The sequence below is a fragment of the Scyliorhinus torazame genome, chromosome 1, assembly GCF_047496885.1.
Source record: "Scyliorhinus torazame isolate Kashiwa2021f chromosome 1, sScyTor2.1, whole genome shotgun sequence".
Lineage (NCBI taxonomy): Eukaryota > Metazoa > Chordata > Chondrichthyes > Carcharhiniformes > Scyliorhinidae > Scyliorhinus > Scyliorhinus torazame.
Window position 1 is genome coordinate 57077722 of NC_092707.1, and position 21635 is coordinate 57099356.

Below are 21635 nucleotides of genomic sequence, written 5' to 3' on the forward strand. Positions count from 1 at the left end.
GGTCTACTTTACAAGCCAGCTATTTAGCCCACTGTGCTAAGCCAGCCCCACACACTGCAAATATGGACTAAACTAATTTCAACAAGTTAAGAATTGTCCACTTGAGTTTAAATACTCTTCTTGATAACGTGGCAAGTCTTAATTATTGCTGTGTATTTACTTGATTTTTAAAAAAATTATTCAATCATGAGATGAGAGAGGGCAGCACAATGGTGCAGTGGTTAGCACTGCTGCCTATGGCGCTGAGGACTCAGGTTTGAATCCTGGCCCTGGGTCACTGTCTGTGTGGAGTTTGCACATTCTCCCAGTGTCTGCATGGGTTTCACCCCCACAACCCAATTGCCCCTTAATTGGAAAAAAATAATTGGGTACTTTACATTTATTTATTTTTTTAAATTCATGGATGAGAGCATTGCTGGCTTTGCCAGCAGTTATTACCTAACCCTAATTGTCTTCGAGAAGTTGGTGAGCAGTTGCTTTCTTGAACCACTGCAGGCTGGTATAGGTAGGGAATTCCAGGATTTTGGTACAATGACAATGAAGGTATGGCTAGACATTGTCAAGTCAGGGTGGTGTGTGATTTGGAGGGGGAACTTGCGAATGGTGGTATTCTCATGCACCTGCTTATCCTTGATCTTCTAGGTCATGGATTTGGAAGGTGCAGTCGAAAAGCCTTGGCAATTTTCTGCAGTGCACCATGTACATGGTAACCACTTCAGCCATGTGCGCCGACAATGGAGGAAGTGAATGCTCAAGGTGGTGGATGGGGTGCCGATCAAATTGACCATTTTGTCCTGAGTGGTGTCGAGTTTCTGCAGTGTTTTTGATGCTGCACTCATCCAGGCAGGTGAAGAGAATACTCTATTCACATGTGGTTTGTAGAGGTGAGTCACTTGCTGCAGGACACCCTGCCTCCAATTTATTCCTGTAATCACGAGGAACTTGAAAGAGTTAGAGTTGATTTGATCGAAATGTTCACAGTTTTAAGGGTGACCACAGGGTAGAAAGAGAGGCAGATAGCACAAAGGTGGACAGCAAAGAGGTATATAGAATGCTGCGAGTGAGGGCAACCATGACGGGGCGGGGAGAGCAGTGGGAAAGAATCTATATCTGTTGGGTTGGGGAATCTGAAACTAAGGGACATAAGCTAAAAGTTAGAGCCAAGTGCTTCAGGAGTGAAATTAGGAAACACAGGAGTCAAATTAGGAAACACTTCTATATGCAATGGATGGTTGAAGTTTAGAACTCTTTTCTGCAAACAGTAGTTATTACTTGGTTAATTGTTAATTTTAGCTCTGAAATTGATAGATTTCCAATGGTATTCAGGGATACGAGGCAAATGTGAGAATATGGAGTGAAGTCATGGATCAGCCATGAACAGGCTTAAGGCGCTAACGCCTATGTTCCTACTTTTAAGTTTTGGCGAGTTAGTTGAGCTCAACCACTGCCATAATTCAAAACATAAGTACAAGTTATGTATCAACAGTCAGATGGACACCTTGTCCAAAAGAAAATAAATTCTATTACGAATGGGAGTACGGTGTTTATAGTTCACATGGACGGCTGGTTTAGACATCTCATATAATTAACCCCATTAGCCAGACCTGACAATAGTTTCTGGAGCAGAACCCCTGAATAAGAACAAGTACGGCTTTCACACAGTGCACCATTAATCTAATGTAAAAATCTCATAATGGATCCTTCAGCAAATCGTAAAAATGAAATGCACCATGCTTCAGCCTTGTGGTATTTATAAAAAGGGTGTAAAAATGTACAGATTCCAAATGGTTGCTTTCAATATAAACAGAACTTACTTCTGAACTTTGGGATATTTCATTTCCGCGATTGCATTGGTGGAGTCCATTTGCTTCTCTTTTAAATGACGTGGCCACATGTTGTCCACCCAGTCTACCAAGTCCACCTGCAACAAACATTGAATGTCTGTAGAAATCAGCAAATAACAAAAATGAGCTCCTAAAACCCACTACCTTTTGCTGAAAATTATATCCTTGCGTTCCAGTGATTTTTGATTTACGAACGAATAGGGATGGCCACCGGCCTTCACACAAAAGTAACAGTCAATTCGAGCAAAAAGCTGAGCAATGGTCACAAAATAACCTCTCGAAAAGTAGTCATCAAGAAAACCTTTCAGACGTTAGTCCCAAGTGTGGCAAGAAAATAATGTACGTGCGCACATTGGCCGATACTGAATGAATTCATCATAGCAAGGCCTCAGCTTTATATATATCAATGCTCCTGGAGAGTAAATATCACCCACGTTATATTTACGTTCCAGACAGCTATAATCTGTTATACTAAAAATTCATTAGCTATGTCCATCGCCAGCACTTTTTAAAATTAAAAAGCTTGGTGATACGTAAAACATGTCACTTTTAGGAAATTGTGAAAAACACTTAAGGAATTTTTTTTAAAGCATGAAGGTTGGAAAGCAGACGACGCAGATAATAATTACAACCAAGCTTGATTACTGCCAGCAACAAATGTCCACACATGCAAATGTTCCAACGAGGTTCACTGGATAATGAACAGGAATAGGCACTGTAGCTAATCCGCCTCTTCAAAATAAAGTACTACGTAGGGCCATTTTCAGCACCCTCACAACAATTAGGTCATCTAACTCTGGCACAGACCTAATCCTCAATCTTTATGTTTACCTTTGTTACCAATTCACTGATTACAGCAGGCCTATGCAATTTTAAAATGCCAAGTTAATACAATGCCAAACCCCTCCACAGCAATCAAATTCATCCTCTTAAGAATAGAAACCCCAAGTCCGGGAACAGCTCAGCCCTGATTTCTTCATTTACTCAAGTTTTCTGCATTCATTAAGTTTAAGGTCATTAGTATCCAGATTTGAGATAAATGTTGCCGTTCCTTCATTATTAGTGGGTCAGAATCCTGGAATTTCCCACCTATCATTGTTATGGGTGCCTCATTGCTCATCTAACTCTGGCACAGACCTAATCCTCAATCTTTATGTTTACCTTTGTTACCAATTCACTGATTACAGCAGGCCTATGCAATTTTAAAATGCCAAGTTAATACAATGCCAAACCCCTCCACAGCAATCAAATTCATCCTCTTAAGAATAGAAACCCCAAGTCCGGGAACAGCTCAGCCCTGATTTCTTCATTTACTCAAGTTTTCTGCATTCATTAAGTTTAAGGTCATTAGTATCCAGACTTGAGATAAATGTTGCCGTTCCTTCATTATTAGTGGGTCAGAATCCTGGAATTTCCCACCTATCATTGTTATGGGTGCCTCATTGCTCGAAGGATTACAGTGGTTCAAGGAGAAGACCCAAAACCACTGGTGGAAGAATTCAGCTAACATTTTCCACTTGAAGTCTTCCAAATAAAAATTTAAAAACAACGTTTTTGAGAACAATATTAGGCATGATCACTTGTAGACTAAAATGGCGTCTGCCTGCACCCACCCGTCTGGCATGAATCCCACCAATGTTAATGTACACTGAGAACACCTGCAAAAAGATGCAGAGAGAGCAGGTCATCATGCTAATTCAATACAAGTGCTACCCTTTCTTAACCTCACACAGTTGACTGTGTTAAGCGGCACGAAGCAGTTCTCCGCGGCCCCAACCCCATTTAAAGGGACCACCAAGATTTATTATTTGTTGATTTCGTCTGGCTGTTGGTACAATTCTTCAAGTTGTTTAATGCTCTCTATAGTTGTTTCAAATAGAAACAAAATCTATAAGGAGAGATGTGCTGAGTAATGATTTAAAAGTTTCTGTACAAACCAGTTGCTCCCAGACATTGGTGCACTAGCAGACCATCCCTTTCGAATAGAGCATGATTGGGAGAATGAGCAGAGGCCACACAGATCTGGCAAGTTGCTAAATGGGGGGGGGGAGGAAGAGAGAGAGAGAGCGAGAAAGAGGAGTACTGATTTATAGAGATTGTTGTTAGGTTACTGGTGGGATTGAAGTTAGTGGTGCAATTGGTTGGGTAAGGAATTTGAAGATACATACACTGATCTTGACTAATCATATGAACTTATTGAACTTCTTATGGCACTACATCCATGTCCTAAAGGCTGGACTACAGAAACCGACCACCATGACCTTTTGACAGGGTATTTGGAGGTCCTGCTGTTGCCCTTTGGATATAGGGTATCTCCTCTCCTTTCCCCTCCTCCACCAGGACCTCCAGTGCAGTGTCCAAAAGCCTGGGAAGCCAAGAACAGCATGTCTGCATGCAGTAATCACGGTAATCAGCAGGCAGCACGACAGACGCAGGTGTCATAGTGAGAGCAGCACAACAGACGCAGGTGTGCCGGCAGCACGACAGACGCAGGTGTCATGGTGTCGGAAGCACAACAGATGTTGTTTAATCACATGACATGAACCCCGCTTACAATTTTCAGGGGCAGTTTAATTCAGATATATGCAACTTTTCAAGTACAAACAATGCTGTTGCATGGTCAAAACACACTGAATTTTGATTTGCGTTCCTGAGCTTACTTAGAATTTGGTCCCACCAAGGTGCATGTAAGCTCGGTTTGGTCCCACCAAGGTGCATGCAAGCTCAGGTTCACAATCTGATCACCTCACAAACACAGATCCAGACACTCCAGAAGGTCTAACTGAGCAGGGTGCAGTGGGCCCAGAGTAGGACATCCTTAGCAGGCTGGGATCTTCCAGGCCTTGGGCCACCAGAGGATGACCACCAAAGTCATTTCAGACAATAGGGCATAGCAGTCAGCAGGCTGTCGCTACCTCTGCTGAGGATGTTGGGGCTGCACCTAGATATAGCAGTAGGGTTAGAATAATTAAGAAGTTTTGAGTACACAATGGTGGCACGGGTGTTCCAACACCATACTTACTTTTCACTTCTGTAAATATATTTTACACTTATCAGACTCCAAGTCTCAGGTATTAAATGGCTAACGTGATACAATGTCCCCCGCCCCCAATGAGCAACCACCTGGATCCTTAGTTCCATTAATTCTTGCACAATCTCATATCAAAAGGCAAATATGTGGCAATGATGGCTGTGACCGGTGACCCTTAGATTTCAGACAGATGTTATTTGGCCTTAGTAATTACCCTGATGGTGTTGCACTGATGTCTGTTGTTTGAGGACAGCACAAAGTATTTTTCACTATGAACATTAGGATTGTTTCTCCAATGCGTATATTGTAATAGCGTTTAATTTAACAGGTTTGTTTCAAACACTAGCTTTCGGAGCACTGCTCCTTCCTCAGGTGAATAAAGAGGTAGGTTCCAGAAACATATATATATTAGACAAAGTCAAAGATGCAAGACAATGCTTTGAATGCGAGCATTTGCAGGTAATTAAGTCTTTACAGATCCAGAGAGAGGGATAACCCCAGGTTAAAGAGGTGTGAATTGTCTCAAGCCAGGACAGTTGGTAGGATTTCACAAGCCCAGGCCAGATGATGGGAGGGGTGAATGAATGTAATGCGACATGAATCCAAGGTCCTGGTTGAGGCCGTACTCATGTGTGCGGATGCTCGGATTCAAAGCATTGTGTTGCATCTTTGACTTTGTCTATATATATGTTTCTGGAACCTAACTCTTCATTCACCTGAGGAAGGAGCAGTGCTCCGAAAGCTAGTGATTTGAAACAAACCTCTTGGACTTTAACCTGGTGTTGTAAGACTTCTTACTGTGCTCACCCCAGTCCAACGCCGGTATCTCCACATCATGTTTAATTTAATGACAGTGAATTTTGGGGAAAAGAGTCAATCATCTTCGAGCACCATAGGTTTTAATGCTTCCCTACAATTTATCATCTCGTTCAAGGATGAAAAGTTATTCCATTTTTTCCCCCCACTGTCCCCATGTATGACGCTGAACTATAGAAGTTGTTTGACTCGGTGAGGTTACAAATATCTGTAAGAGGGATATGTATGTGTGATGTCAGAGGTGTATTCTCATCCTGATGAAGCCATCTCCTTGCCCATGAGGATCTTTCTTTGCTACTAGATGGGCGCAGTACGCAACTCGATATGCAATTCATTGCATGACTGTACACTCACTGACTTAGGGTATATTGAGAAGATTGGCCTTTGTGAGCTGCACAATGTCAAGGACTGTCATGCCCTGAAAGTGATGCTTTTGCACATGTCCAGTCATCAGCAGGGTCTCTGAAGGGGAAAGGTCATCATTGACTGCTGCATTAATACTGACTGCCACATTTCTCCCTAATACCAAGGCAATCCAGGACATGAACTTTTACAGGTCCTGTGCGTTACAAAATAATTAAGCCATGGTACTGGTGAGTCACTCTCTGTGAGGACAATGCAAACAAAACTCAGCTTTGGTGCAGGACTGTGACAGGTCACTGCGTCCTGATGTCCGATGGGATATTGTGGCTTAGCAGCTAGATGATCCCTCTGCATTATTCATCTACAAGAGGTGATGATTGGAGAGATGTTGTCTGGCTGCTGCTCTCTCTTGAGACAGTCAAGCATTAACCATTTTCTATTATCACCGCCTTGCTAAACTGCTGTCATGCTGACATTGGGATGTGCAAACGTTTGAAAGCTGCCATGCCAACCGACTTGTTGACGCCATAGTCAACTGCACTACGTGTAGCTGTTAAGAAGATGTGCTAATGGAGTGCTAATCACATTCCACATTGGCAAGATGTTCCCAAGGCTCTTGTGCCTTCCAAGGATAATCCCATTGCTCGGGCAGAAGGTGATGACTAGTGCTGCTTCCGTGATCATTGTGATGTGACCTTTCTTGACATGCTAACACTGAGAATGAGGGTCTTGTTGTTTCCCCTGCATCATCGCCGGAATAGAACTTTTGTCTGTGAAAACTTGGCTTCACCTTATTCCTCCTGCAATCTGGTAGCTGAGGTGGTCATGGGCACACCACATTGTGCCTGTGCGACGGCTTCATGTAGCCAGTCTGAATCCTCGCCCTCTTCAGATTCATCCCCTTCCAAGTCCTCCTTGTCGGAGGAGACATCTAGCTCATAGATACATAGAAGATAGGAGCAGGTGGAGGCCTTTTTGCCCTTCGAATCTGCTCTGCCATTTATCACGATCATGGCTGATCATCCAACTCAATAGCCTAATCCTGCTTTCTCCCCATAGCCTTTGATCCCATATTACTCTGTAAACACATCCTACCTTTGCAGTGTTAGGTTGTGCAGGGTGCAAACATTCACGGTGGTGAATACTGGAGAGCTACACCTGACCTGTCCAAACACTGGAAAAGTACATTTAAGAAGCCAATAGTTTGCTCTATTAAGGACCTTGTAGCAGAACGTGAAATATTGCGTCTCTCCTCAGATGCAGTCCATGGCGAACAAACGGGCATCATCAGCCATGTCTTCTGGGGGTAATCCTCGTCACCGAAGATTCAGGATGTAAGATTCATGTGAGCTCCCTGGGCACTTGGTACAAACATGCTGGATCTGCTTTCTGTGATCAATAATGGGCTGGACGTTCAGAGAGTGAGATCCTTTTCTATCAATGAATCTCACAGGCTGCTGCCAGGGAGCTCTCATGACCACAGGTGTGCAGTTAACGGCACCCTGCACTTGCAGGAAACCGGAGATGGTAGCGAATCCAACAGCTCTGGCAGCCTGGCTTGCTCCATCCATCAGGAACGGTACGTAAAAGATGGGTTTTACTACAAAGGGCATCTGTCACATCCCTTATGTATTTGTGTTGCTAATTGTTAGATTCAGCAGTGATACCCTGTGCAGCCCTGGAAGGAACCACTGACAAAAAAGTTCAGTGCAGTGGTAACCTTCAAAGTAACTGGCAGGGGATGCCCTCCAAGTTCTTGCGGTGTGAGATTCTTACGGAGAATGTGGCAAACATGAGCTACCACATCCCTAGACAAGTGAAGGCACCTGCAGTCCTGGCTCTTGCTCATCTCCATATATGAGCTGCGTCTTCTGTAGACCCTTGGTCGCACCAAACGTCTTCAGGGATTTGGCACCTCCTCAGCAGCATCTGAGAGTTCCTAAACTCTTGCGCCTCAGGGTGATCATCTTCCTAGAATTGTGCCAATCAACAATGGGCCTTTCTCCTCCTTATTCTAATCATATATATCAACAAGGCAGCATTGCCTCAGTCTGCATTCTCTACTCCTGCTCTTATCTGTGAATGGATGCAATTGAGCAATGAATGATAATTTTCCTCGAGTAGTTTCCCCCTCCATATCCATGGCAGCAATCCAGTCTCTAGTCCTCGTCCTGCCCTCAGTCTGAACATGGAATCTCCACCCTTTGCAAGATATCCTCATGGTGGATGATTAGTAGCTGAGCATCCCCCTCAGACGTGACTGCGCATTAGTTAGGCTCAAAAGACCCAGGTCCAATAACCCTCTGTCAGGCTTCTGTTAGTTGCCCTTCAGTGGCCTTGAAAATAACTATCAATACCTAATCCTTACATTTATGTCATGACTTCAGTATGGTGCCTTAAATGCCATGACGATTACACTGGGAACTGAGGCTGAAAGGGTCCACTTTGTTTCTGCGCAGAAACCGCGGCCTTGATTGTTTTGACTGTGCATCCAATTTCACATGCCTCTGTAAGGATCATTCGCCAATTAACACCAAATGGACCGCAGTACCTCAGCTTAATAGATTCGCACCTGAATGCGCACCATTAGTAAAAGAGCCAAGCTTGTTCATAGATCATTGAATTTACAGTGCAGAAGGAGGCTATTTAGCCCATCGAGTCTGCACCGGCCCTTGAAAATAGTACCCCACCCAAGCCCACACCCCCATCCTATCCCTGTAACCCCACCCCACTGATTTGCTGAACTCCCAACATTCCGGGACCCCTACTACATGATCGATGTTTTTCTGGTGTTTTTCAAACTGCGTTATTCTTAAGTGAATATAAAAATGGTGCTGTTGACGTCTGCGGGTAAGTGCAGCTGCCAACCTCCCCCTATCGCCCAAGTTCCTCCCATCCACCTCCATACTCACTGCCTCCTAATTCCCATTCCTCCTGTCACTACCCTGCCTCCCTTGTCTCCCATCATTGTTCATGTGGACTTAATTTACAATTTATTTTTATTTAATAATAATCTATTAATAATTTGTTTATTATCGTCACAAGTAGGCTTACATTAACACTGCAATGAAGTTACTGTGAAAATCCCCAAGTAGCCACACTGCGGCGCCTGTTCGGGTACACGGAGGAAAAATTCAAAATGTCCAATTCACTTAACCTATTTTTTTTCAAAATGGACAATTTGCTGAGCTGATAAAATGGCACCAGCTGATCACATGCTAGCTTCTGAAAGTTTGAGCAGTTTGAAAGCAAACAAAAGCAAATCCTTTAAACGCCCTGGAATGTAACACTCCTTACATCATATAAACATTCCAGCCAATTTACTTAGCAGACCATCTGTCTGCCCCAGCCAGCTCTGAACAAAGGCAGCTCCCTCCAACTCAAAAGCTCCAATCTGGCGCTAATGGCCTAAGCGTTACCTGTCCCCACTCACAATGGCTTTAAACGAGGAGCTTCATTTAACAACCTGAAGCCAGTGTCACATGACTGAGACTTAAGCTGTCGGAATACCTTTAATTAATAAGCTTTGAGAGGCAGCCACTGTTTGCCCTCCAAAGAGGAACAGTTGCTCCAGACATGCAGCCTGTGCTGTCGACCGTCTTACCATCAAGCAGCAGAAAGAATTCTGGCCCCTCATCACAACTATGAACTACTGGAACAATGGAGCTTGCGCCATCAAGACCAACTCAACTCTACGTGCCTTCTCCCCTGGTGGAAGTCTTGTTTCTGGAGAGACGGATCACCCTGCCCTCTGAAGAAATATTCCATTAGACATTTGATCCTGGACTCTGGACATGCGTAAGCCGAACTTGTATTTCCTTGTGGTCTGGCCCTGAACCTCCTTCCTTTTCCTTATCCCTCTTTGGATTATACGAATGCAAAGGGCGGCCGTTGCGAAACCACTCTCCTATGTGTGTGTTTAAAAATCAACCAACCTCTTATATTTTATCTTACCTTGAGCTTGCTCAGAAAGAAGTCTGAAAATACCAGGTTACAGTCCAACAGGTTTGATTGGAGTCACTAGCTTTTGGAGTGCAGCTCCTTAATCAGGTGAGTGAAGTCGTGGGTTCCACAAACTCATATATAGACAAAGTCAATGATGCAAGATGATACTTTGAATGTGAGTCTTTGCAGGTACTTAAGTCTTTACAGGTCCAGACGGTGCGACTGGAGAGATGGATAATCACAGGTTACAGAGGTGTGAATTGTCTCAAGCCAGGACAGTAAATAGGATTTCGCAAGCCAAGGCCAGATGGTGAGGGGTGAATGTAATGAGGCATGAATCCAAGCTCCCGGTTGGGGCCATACTCATGCGTGCGGAACTTGGCTGTCAGTTTCTGTTCAGCAATTCTGCATTGTTGCGCGTCCTCAGGGCCGCCTTGGAGAGCGCTTACACCCCACCATCTGGTCTGGGCTTGCAAAATCCTACCAACTGTCCTGGCTGGAGACAATTCACACCTCTTTAACCTGTGTATCCCTCTCTCCAGTCGCACTATCTGAACCTGTAAAGACTTAATTACCTGCATTCAAAGTATCATCTTGCATCATTGACTTTGTCTATATATGAGTTTGTGGAACCCACCTCTGCACTCACCTGATGAAGGAGCTGCGCTCCGAAAGCTAGTGACTCCAAGCAAACCTGTTGGACTTTAACCTGGTGTTGTAAGGTTCCTTACTGTGCCCACACCAGTCCAAAGCTGGCATCTCCACATCTTAGTTTGCTGACAGTTATTCCTTGTGGAGTGCAACTCTACAGATTTATAGGTTGGGGTCAATACGCCACCAATTATAAAGGGGGAAATAAAAAAGTTAAAAACATCTTTCTGTTTACGCAGATGAGAGGAGAAATCAAGGCTGTTTAAATTGAAAAAACCCTCCCGTCTTTAACACCTTGTCAATCCTTGTCAACTGACCCCTTGCTTCTCGAGTCCACATGCACCTTTTTTTTCAGGACCACCACCATCACCCGGCTTCCCCAACAAGACCATCCAATGCTCACCATGATTTTTCAGCTACCAACACACAGGATCCAGCTGCCTACTCTGAACATGACTGTGCCCTCTGATTTATACCATAACTGACCATGCCCTGCACTCCACACTGTGCACCACTGCCACACTGTGCATGCCTTCCCTGCCCAAGACCAGGACCAAGATATGCAAGTCTTACAGAGCCCTATTAACATGGTCTGTACTGCCCCAGGACAGTCTCTTCAATATGTCCTTCGAAGCCTTTGCAGCCACTTATCTTGGATTTGAGGCGCACAGTGTTGGTTATACAGGAATTTTGCTGGAACGAGCCCACAAAACGTTAACGGCCAGTGAGCCAAATCTTACCAACTTCCTCTAGGTCATGAAATTGCCAGATGTCCCCTGTACCCCATGTGAAAGGTTAATTTTGTCAATTGGAATTGTAAGCTTACAAGTGGAAATGACTGTGTCTTGAGCAAGTAGAGAGTAGAGTATGTTGGCAAGAAGCACAACCCGCAACAACCAATTCTTGTGTTGTGACAATTTGCTGATAAATTTGACAAATATATTTCAATTTCCAGTTACTAACTGGAAGGATCACACACCAAGATTTGGTACAGCAAGTAATTAGGAAAGCTAATAGAATGTTATTGTGAGGGGAATTGAATACAAAAGTAGGGAGGTTAAACTTCAGTTATACAGGGCATTGGTGAGACCACATCTCAAATAGTGTGTACAGAATTGGTCTCCTTATTTAAGGAAGGACTGAAGCAGTTCAGACAAGGTTTATTTGAAGGTTTACTAGATTAATACCTGGATCGGGCGGGTTGTCTTATGAGGAAAGACTGGACAGATTACACTTGTATCTGCTGGAGCTTAGAAGAGTGAGGTGACTTGATTGAAAAATAAAATCCAGAGAGATCTTAGTCAGGCCAATGTGGAGAGGATGTTTCCCCTAGTGGGAGAACCTAATACTAGGGGCCACTTTTTAAGGAGTTGCCCATTTAGTCACAGAATCATACGGCACAAAAAAGGCCCTCTGGCCCATCGCATCTGCACCGGTCAAACACAATCACCTAACCATTTTAATCAATCTAATTATTACAGAGATGAGGAGAAATTTGTTCTCTCAGAAGCTAGTGTCTTTCAAACTCTCTTCCTCAAAAGGCAGTGGAAGCAGAGTCTTTGAATACTTTTAAGGCAGAGGTAGATAAATTCTTGATAAGCAAGGGATTGAAAGTTTATGGGGTAGGTGAGAATATGAAATTGAGATTACAATCAGACAGCCATGATCTCATTGAATAGTGAAGCAGATTCAAAGGGTCGAGTGGTTCACATACAACAATGCAGCACAGAAACTGGCCACTCAGCCCTCCAAGGCTGTACCGGTCATGGTACCCACCTTGGCCAAAACCCTCAGCACTTCCTTGTGCCGTATCCCTCTATACCCATTCTATCCATGTATTTCTCAAGATGCCTTTTGAACGCCGTTAATGTATCTGATTCCACGACCTCCTCTGGCAACGCGTTCCAGGCACTGTAGCCATCTGGGATGGCTACGTCCTGATTACAAAATGGACACTTGCAAAGAATGCAGGGAAAATTGGACAATGCTAAGAAACAAGCAGGTGCAAGCTTTGTCTGTTGATTAGAACCTTAAACTCTCAGACAGGACAGAAACTACCAAGCAATCTACATACTAATGAGCCATCTCCAGGGACAAACGGGAAACATTTAGATACACAATGTTAAGGCAGACTCCCGGGCGCCAGAAGAAGCGAAGACAAAGCAGACCAACAGTCACCAGGACATGCCCAGCGATCAGGGAACCACCCTCTATTGGAGGAAGATCGAGACGACTGATTGGGAAAGACACAAATAGTTGAGGCCAAGTTCAAGGCCCGCCCAAAAGCGCGCAAAGCCCTTTTTAGTACAAAAGATATTCCCCAAGGGAGAATCTTCCTTCTTTGGCTTTGGCTCTCAACGAAGAGAGAGACCAGCCTAGCAGCTACAACAGACCAAGTAAGTTCCAAGTCAACGCACGCTACGAGATAGACGCTCCTAGTTGCTACCCTGTAAACAGCTCAACCTAGCAGCCTCAGAACCGAGCAACGGCCATTGTTCCTCTGACTGAGTGGGCACCCAAAGCTAAGTATAGGCTTTAGTAATAGTGGTAGTTTAGTTTGTAGAGTTTATGCATGAGTAGATTTGACTGTGTGTAAATAAATGAGTATTGCTTTTGAACTTACTAACTGGTGTATCGAGTCATTGATCAGTATTCGGTTCTGAACCTTGTGGCGGTGTCGAAAGATAACTGGCGACTTTTGAGCAAATGTAATTAAACAGAGCCAAATTAAGAACCAACCAAAGAGAGCAACAGCACTCACCACCTTGTGTGTAAAAAACGTGCCTCGTACATCTCCTCTAGAAGTTGCCCCAAGGACCTTAAACCTATGCCCCCTGGTGACTGACCCCTCCACCTTGGGAAATAGTGTTGACCCATCCACATTATCCATGCCTCTCATAATCTTGTACACCTCTATCAGGTCACGAGTCAACCTCCGTCATTCTAATGCAAACAGTCTGACTATTCAGCCTCTCCGCATAGTTAACACCCTCCAGAACAGGCAACATCCTGGTAAACCTCCTCTGAACCCTCGCCAAAGCCTCCACATCTTTCGCAGTGTGGCGACCAGAGTTGTGCGCAATATTCCAAGTGCAGCCTTACCAAGATTGTATATGCCTGTAGTATGACTTGCCAGTTTTTATACTTGATGCCCCGTCCAATGAAGGCAAGCATGCCGTATGCTTTCTTGACTAACTTGTCCACTTGTGTTGCCACTTTCAAAGATCTGTTGTCCTGCACGCCCAGATCTCTGACTTTCTTTATTCCTACTGGTTTTGCCATTTACGGTATATTTCCTCTATGTTAGACCTACCAAAATGCATTACCTCACATCTGCCTGGATTAAATGCCATTTGCCATTTCTCTGCCCAAGTCTCCAACCAATGGGCAGCATAGTGGCACAGTGGTTAGCACAGTTGCTTCATAGCTCCAGGGTCCCAGGTTTAATTCCCGGCTTTGGTCATTGTCTGTGCGGAGCGTGCACGATCCCCCCATGTCTACGCAGGTTTCTTCCGGATGCTCCAGTTTCCTCCCAGTCCAAAGATGTGCAGGTTAGGTGGATTGGCCATGCTAAAATTGCCCTTAGTGTCCAGAAAGGTGGGGTGTGGGCTTGCGTGGGGTGCTGTTTCCAGGGGCCGGTGCAGACTTGATGGGCCGAATGGCCTCCTTCTGCACTGTAAATTCTATGATTCTATCTATGTCCTGCTGTATCCTCTGACAATCCTCAACACTATCAGCCACCCCACCAACCTTGGTGTCATCTGCGAATTTACTAATCTGACTAGCTACATTTTTCTCCCGCTTCTAATTCGTATAAATATATAAAGATTTCAAGTTTTAAGACTTTTACTGCAACAAACTAAAAGCCACATTGTTTGAACACTTTTTAGCTGACAACCTATGCTCTAAACTAAAGAAATGTTACCCCTTCTAACTTTAAAATGAACAAAAATCTCCCTCCACGATTGTACTTTATTCTGTCCCTTCATTTCTGCAATAACTGCATTACAGTGTTAATGCAAGGCTACTTGTGCCAATGATAAAGATTATTAAATTTATAAAATGAACACTTAATTCTCCAGGAACCAGTCCAAAGCTATTCTCAGCTCCCAATGGCTCGCTTCCTTGTTCAGTTCCAAGGTGAATACTTTCTGAACCCTGACCAAATTTCACAGATAGGGTTACTCTGGAATCCCCACCCTCTAGCTAAAGTTAGGCAAATCTTCCAGATTCCTCATGAACTTGGTCACTTCAATCCGAGCACAAGCTCCCACCTGCATTCTGTCTGGGGATCAAGAGGGGTTGGCTCTCTATCTCTCTGCTTTCTCTCTCAGATTTTTGCAAACTGACCTGCGAGGTCAGAAACACATTAGGGGAAGGAAGTTAGATCACAGAATTAGAATTTAAAAGTACCACTGGGTGTATATAAGAGCTTGAGGCATAACATGAAATCCAGCACTTCACCATTCATGATGAAAATCTATCGGCCAAAGCAGAGTTTGTCAAGTCTAACAAAAGAAAGATTTCAATAAGTAATTTTCCGGGGAATATTTAAATGAATATCAGAGTTTAGAACTCCCAAACCATAACTGTGATGGATGTAGACAATTTGAAGATGCCTGCTGCAGGGCACATGGGTTGGAGCACATAAGAACAGTGCTGATTAGACAGCTAGGACAGAATAATGCTGTTAGCTTCTGCTGAAGCCTCTAGGTAACATAAATTGTAATTGTCTTATGTTGGCGGAGCTCAAAACACATAGTTTGACAAATGTCAGTTGCATCACTACTCCTGCTTGGCATTGTGTTCAAGAATGGCTGGGTGAATGCGCTGTTGATCCAAAAATTGTTTGTTTAGGCATGTATAACCTTGTGTTACTTGTAAGAGAATCAAGTGCCAGGACATGCATTTCTTGGTTTAAATGTTGTGCCAGCTGAATCACCAGCATATGGTAAAGCACAGATGAGAAGTGGATTTTCCTCTGTAAAAATGTGATCCCCATTGCCAGTCAACTGGTCACAGTATTGCAGCCAAATGTTATTGGAAAAGCTAATCAAAGATAATGTCAGTGACAATGTCAAGAAACCTACAAAATCCTCAGCAATGGAAGGTATTGTTTAACAAAGAGTAAAAGGTAGGAGACATAAACTTGCTAATGTCATACAAAGGCTGCAAAAGCTGGAAGCCACCTTATTTATCTAGTGCATGGGAGAATCGTGTAAGTCTTGCTACATAACTTACTTAATGTTGTTTTAGAGCAAAAGTTGAAATCATGGCTCAGTGCTAGCTGCCAAGTTGCTGGATTTCAATCATTCAAGAAGCTCTAAGGGCACTCCTCTGATGGTTTCTGGGTAAAGACACCGTCCGCTGAGATAGCAAAACACTTGGATTAGAATGCAGTGATGCTATCCCTCGTCTGTGCTAAGTTTGCTGATCACAGAATGAATAATTGCTGTGATACCACTCAGTGCCCTGGGCTGGGGAGGGCAACAAACAATAACAACCGGGCTTCCAACGTGTGAACGCATTACAGTGGACAGTTCATCTCACATTCACATACGAAAAATAGGCACTTTGATTCAAAATCACCCGAGCCCAGAGAACTGGACCCCACCATCGCCAATGGAGAAAGGGTAAATAAAAAAGGCACGAGTCCTTGGAAACAATAACAAAAGAAGAAAATATGAAACAAAAAGGCTTGTCAACCAGTATGTCTCAATTTACAGTGAGGTACTCCAGGCATCTGACGTATCGCAAGAAAAAAATTACTCTTAACTCACAGGGAGATTGACCTGCACAGCGTGTTAAAATGAACTTCAATGCTGCTAACATTCACCTTTTATATCCTTATATGCATGTACTTATTTTAAATTAGCAATAGGTCCCATTTCTCTGCAATGTTCATTTCATACACTTGTCTTAAACACAGTATCTGTATCAAATTGCAGTTTTTTCCTCTCAAACAACCTAATTATTTCATCCCTATTATTGGATGTGAATGATTAATTTAGGCTGTTACTGGGTGTTTTACATTGGTTAGTTTGATTGATCACTGAATTAGAAGATTGAAGCCACGCAAATTAATAATCCTGTAATTTTATTCCAAATCAATTTTTAGATTTCAATTTTTCACTTACCTAGAATGCATTCAGCTCCATATTACAGATTTTTTAAAACATTATTTGATTCATAAAATCTGGATTGTACATGAAAGCAAACATTGAATATGGCATTATTTCAAGAGCTGCAGCAGCTATATTTTGAAGTGAAATGTGGAGCTTATTTTGGAACATATAGAAATCTGTATCAACCGCAGAAATACAGAATTGCAATAGCTTTGTGACAAACCATAAAACGACGTTATATTTGGAACAATAACATCAAGAATGATTTCAAACATTTTAATTGAAATTATTTTAGTTTCAGTGTATTAAAAAGGTAAAGAAAATGCAGATATTTCAGAAATAGTTGAAATAATGCAATCCTGACTTTAAAAATTACAGACTAATTTCTTAGATCCAATTTCTTTCAACAAAATTGCAAGTTTCCACATATATGCAAATACAAGCCTAGATATCTGTTGCTATTTGAGGCCAAAAGTATGGACAGGAAGATTATACATGGACCATAAGACATAGGAGCAGAATTAGGCCACTCGGCCCATCGAGTCTGCTCCGCCATTCAATCATGGCTGGTATTTTCTCATCCCCATTCTCCTGCCTTCTCCCCATAACTCCTGATCCCCTTAATAATCATCCCCTTTCCTTAAAGGTTCCTCCTGGCTGGTTTCTTCTCTTCTATTGAATCAATGTCACGAAAGACAGTAGATCCAACGGTGTCATACCAGTGTGTTCATATCATTTACAGCTTTCAGCTGCTGCATTGGTACGGTGATATTTATCTGATAGTTTGCCCCCTCAAGGTTGACTTTAATCCAAGGTCCCACTGTTGATTTAAAATTGAAGACATCCTTGCAGGACAGACAAAGAGAGGTTTTGCGATCCCAGACCAGATCCTAACAGTGGCTCGGATATTGGACCAAAACCCTAATATTTTAGTTTAATTTAAAACTGTGCAAAAAGGATGATTTGCTACAGGAGTGATGGCATTTACAAATAGGTCTTTGGTATTTCTAAAATAAAATGTTATTATTAATACAATATTAAACTTTTAATTTCACACCCAAAAAGAACAGCTTACAATTTCCCATTAAACAAGAAAGGAAACATACAGCTTTTAATCCATCTTAGAATTAGCAGGGCATAAAATAACACTTTATAAAACAGACTTAGGTCCGGTTGGAACCCCTTCAGACTCTGGCTGAATATCTTTCAATAGCTGCTTCAACTAGGTTGTTTCAGCCTTTTCCTGGTCTTCAGACAAGACTGCTCTGCTTTAAGATATTATTACTCTTTTTTGTAAACAATCCTACTGGGACAGAATTATGGACTCAAGAGTCAGGCATATCAGAATCTACCTCTCTCAAGTTTTTCCAAAAACAGCCACTCTTAAGGCTTCTCAAAATATCACTCTGCATTTCTTGGGTCCACCCAGCAATGACCTGATCTCCCCAAGCTAAAAAATAAATAGTCCCTGCAGGCTGCAAAGCACATTGGCTCCCCAGGGACTTTCCCACATTTTGTTAGTCCAGACTAAACTAATTTCACCTTCTGGCTGCTAAAAGCATTCAGGACTTGCAAAACAGAATTATTTTTTTAAAAACATGACCACTGCAGCCAAACACATTCTAAACCCAGGCTTTTAACCCTTAAATTACCCTTTACTTGGAATCCAATATTCCTAAAATCTTCCAGTCATCACAAAGGAACTAATCAGCACCAGGAGCCAGAAATAAGGACATTAAATAAATATCTATACATAGAAAATAGAAGGAGGAGGCCATTTGGTCTACGAGCCTACTCAGTCATTCAGTATGATCATGGCTGATCATCAAAAACCCAATCCTATCTTCCACCCATATCCCTGGATTCCTTTAGCCCCAACAGCTATATCTAATTCCTTCTTGAAATTACATATATTTTGGCTTCAACTACTTTCTCTGGTACTGAATTCCACAAATTCACTACTGTCTGGGTGAAGAAATTTCTCCTCACTTCAGGCCGAGGTGGAGATGGTTGACAGCTTCAAATTCCTAGGTGTGCACATAACCAATAAGCTGTCCTGGTCCACCCATGTCGCGCTACGACGAAGAAAGCACAACAGAGCCTATACTTCCTCAGGAAACGAAGGAAAGTCGGCATTTTGGCATGTCCACACTGACTCTCACCAACTTTTACAGGTGCACCATAGAAAGTATTCTATCTGGCTTTCTCCTCCTGGTATGGCAACTGCTCGGCCCAAGACCACCGACCAGGCCATCACACAAACCCGCCTCCCATCCATTGACTCTGTCTACACCTCCCGCTGCCTTGGGAAGTGGGCAGCATAATCAAAGACCCCTCCCACCCGGTTTACTCACTCTTCCAACTTCTTCCATCGGGCAGGAGATACAAAAGTCTGAGAACACGCACTAACAGATTCAGAAACAGCTTCTTCCCCGCTGTTACCAGACTCCTAAATGACCCTCTTATGGACTGATCTGATCTCTTCACGCATCTTGACCCGATGTCTGTGTCCATGTATTTACATTGTGTATTTTATGTTTGCCCTATTATGTATTTTCTTTTCATGTACAGAATGATCTCTTTGAGCTGCACGCAGAACAATACTTTTCAATAAACCAATCCAATCCAATCCAATAATTCCGGTTCCCCCCCACCATCGGGAACATTCTTTCTGAATCTAATCCTGTTAGAATTTTATACGTTTCTAGGAGATCCCCTCTCACTCCTATAAATTCCAATGAGTATAATACTAATCAACTTAGTCTGTCCCCATATGACAGTCCCACCATCCCAGGAATCAGCCAGGTAAACCTTCATTGCGCTCCCTCCTTAGCAAAAACATGCTTCCTCAGATAAGGGCGCCAAAACTGCACACAATACTGCAGGTTACTTCATCAATGCCTATACAATTGTAGTAAAATATCTCTTTTCCTATACTCAAATCCTCTTGCTATGAAGACCAACATACCATTTGCTATCTTTACTGCCTGCTGTACCTGCATGCTTACTGTCAGTGACTGATGCTAGTCTACCACCACCTTCAAATATGTCACAGAATAAATGTATTCAAGTAGACGATAGCTCCACAGAGACACATGGGTCAACAAACTTCTGGGTGTGACAGAGCTACACAGGTCAGGAATGTCAGTGACTTGTTCCCTGATCTGTGTAAATCCAGCTGATCTCAGCTCACACAGCAATGAGACCACTACACTGGAGCTCAGCGCCCCTGTACTGCAGGAGGCAAAAAGATGAATCAAGGTTTTCTCTATTAATCACGCGACCGTGGCAGTTATAGCTGAGCACGTGTCTGTTAATATCAATGAGCTCAGACTGGGCAATAGCAATAACAGGAAAGTAGCCCGACGGTCCCCACTGAGACCACACAAAGTAATGGCCACTTTTGAAATGAAATAACTATAGGCTGCATACAACTACGCCTCATACAAGTTATACCTTCGATTGAGGGGAGATAAGGAATGAAAAATATGAATGTCATGTAAATTATTCAGAGGAAAACATGGGCCCACAGCAATGTATTAGCTGCAACTGCTCCTCTGCGCTGCCTTCCTGTGTGTCTGTTCTCATCTGACAATTTCCGTGATTCATATTTTTCCTGCCTTATTTACCACTGGTATGTGAATTATGAAAATGTAATGAAATGAAAATGAAAAAATGAATGAAAATCGCTAATTGTCACAAGTAGGCTTCAAATGAAGTTACTGTGAAAAGCCCCTAGTAGCCACATTCCGGTGCCTGTTCGGGGAGGCTGGTACAGGAATTATATTAAGATACAGAAGTGAAGGGCATGGTTTAATTAAGTACTTTGCATTGGGGAGAACTGGGACACTGGTAGTATGAGGGATGGAGCTATGAACCTGAACAAAATCAATAAACTCTCTCAGTAAAGAAATGCTCTGTGACCCGGATTCGACTGCACCAACCGGCTTGGATACACTTGGAAGGTGCAACTTGTACAAAGACATGCCCTCTTTTGTAGAGGTAGTCTTATTTGGACAGATAGGCGGTTTATAGAGAAGTGGAGGTGGACAGGAACTTAATGCAAATGAGGGAAATACTGCCTTCGCGTTTTTCCCCTGCCATTTGTGTTTGGAATGTTGGCAAGGGTTGTCTGTTTGCCTCATGTGCCCAGCATTCAAAACTGGTGGAAGACAACAAAAATAATCTCTCTGCAATTAAGGGCTGCACAAACACTCAGAGCTCAAAAAATAGGAGAGGGAGGGTGTCCCAATTTTTATTAAGTGACAAAAATGAAATTTTGCTGTCAGCACATAAGCTGTTACAACAGGCCAAAAGGCCCCAACACCAGGACTCTTTCCGTGCTGTGGCCAGAAAGCCATCTCCAACAGAGTAATGATCTCAAGGACAGGCATTCTATTGGGCATGGGAGGCATCTCAACAACGGGCAGCGGTGTGTGGAGTCACACGATGTGAGCGCAGGAGCGATGCATTTTCTCGAGCTCTGGCACTGCTCATCTTGTAATCTTTTATTTTATCCTAGTGTACATTTCATATTTGTCTTTTCTTGGGATATATGTCTTGCATTATGTCCCTGGAGGATCCTGATTGGTGTTGAGAAGAGGAGTAGCGATAGGTTGAACAAAATCCTTGTTTGATCATGGAGGTCGGTGCAGTGTGCATCTGGATGATGGCCACCATTGAGAATGTTGTTCTGGATGAAGATCTCAGCGCTGTGGTGCAGGTCTTTAGAACTCACTGTTAAGATTTGCGAGGTATCCTTGGGAAATTGGTGGAGGCGCCTGAGCAAGTTGTTGCATTCAGAAGAGCACTTTCCCTTGTAAGGGCCTGCCTTCGAGACGTTGAGATCCTGCTGCCTTG

At 43.1% G+C, this 21635-nt stretch overlaps 1 protein-coding gene across 10 annotated transcripts in view; it reads right to left on the reverse strand.

Annotated features, from left to right (window-relative positions):
* The window catches only part of LOC140408146 (lysine-specific demethylase 2B-like), a 402335-nt gene that overhangs the window by 237520 nt on the left and 143180 nt on the right, over positions 1-21635 (reverse strand). For all 10 annotated transcript variants that reach the window (XM_072495150.1, XM_072495146.1, XM_072495145.1 and 7 more), the window contains one exon: positions 1815-1921. In XM_072495150.1, coding sequence (XP_072351251.1) covers positions 1815-1921 — 107 coding nt within the window. The remainder of the gene's footprint in view (positions 1-1814; positions 1922-21635) is intronic.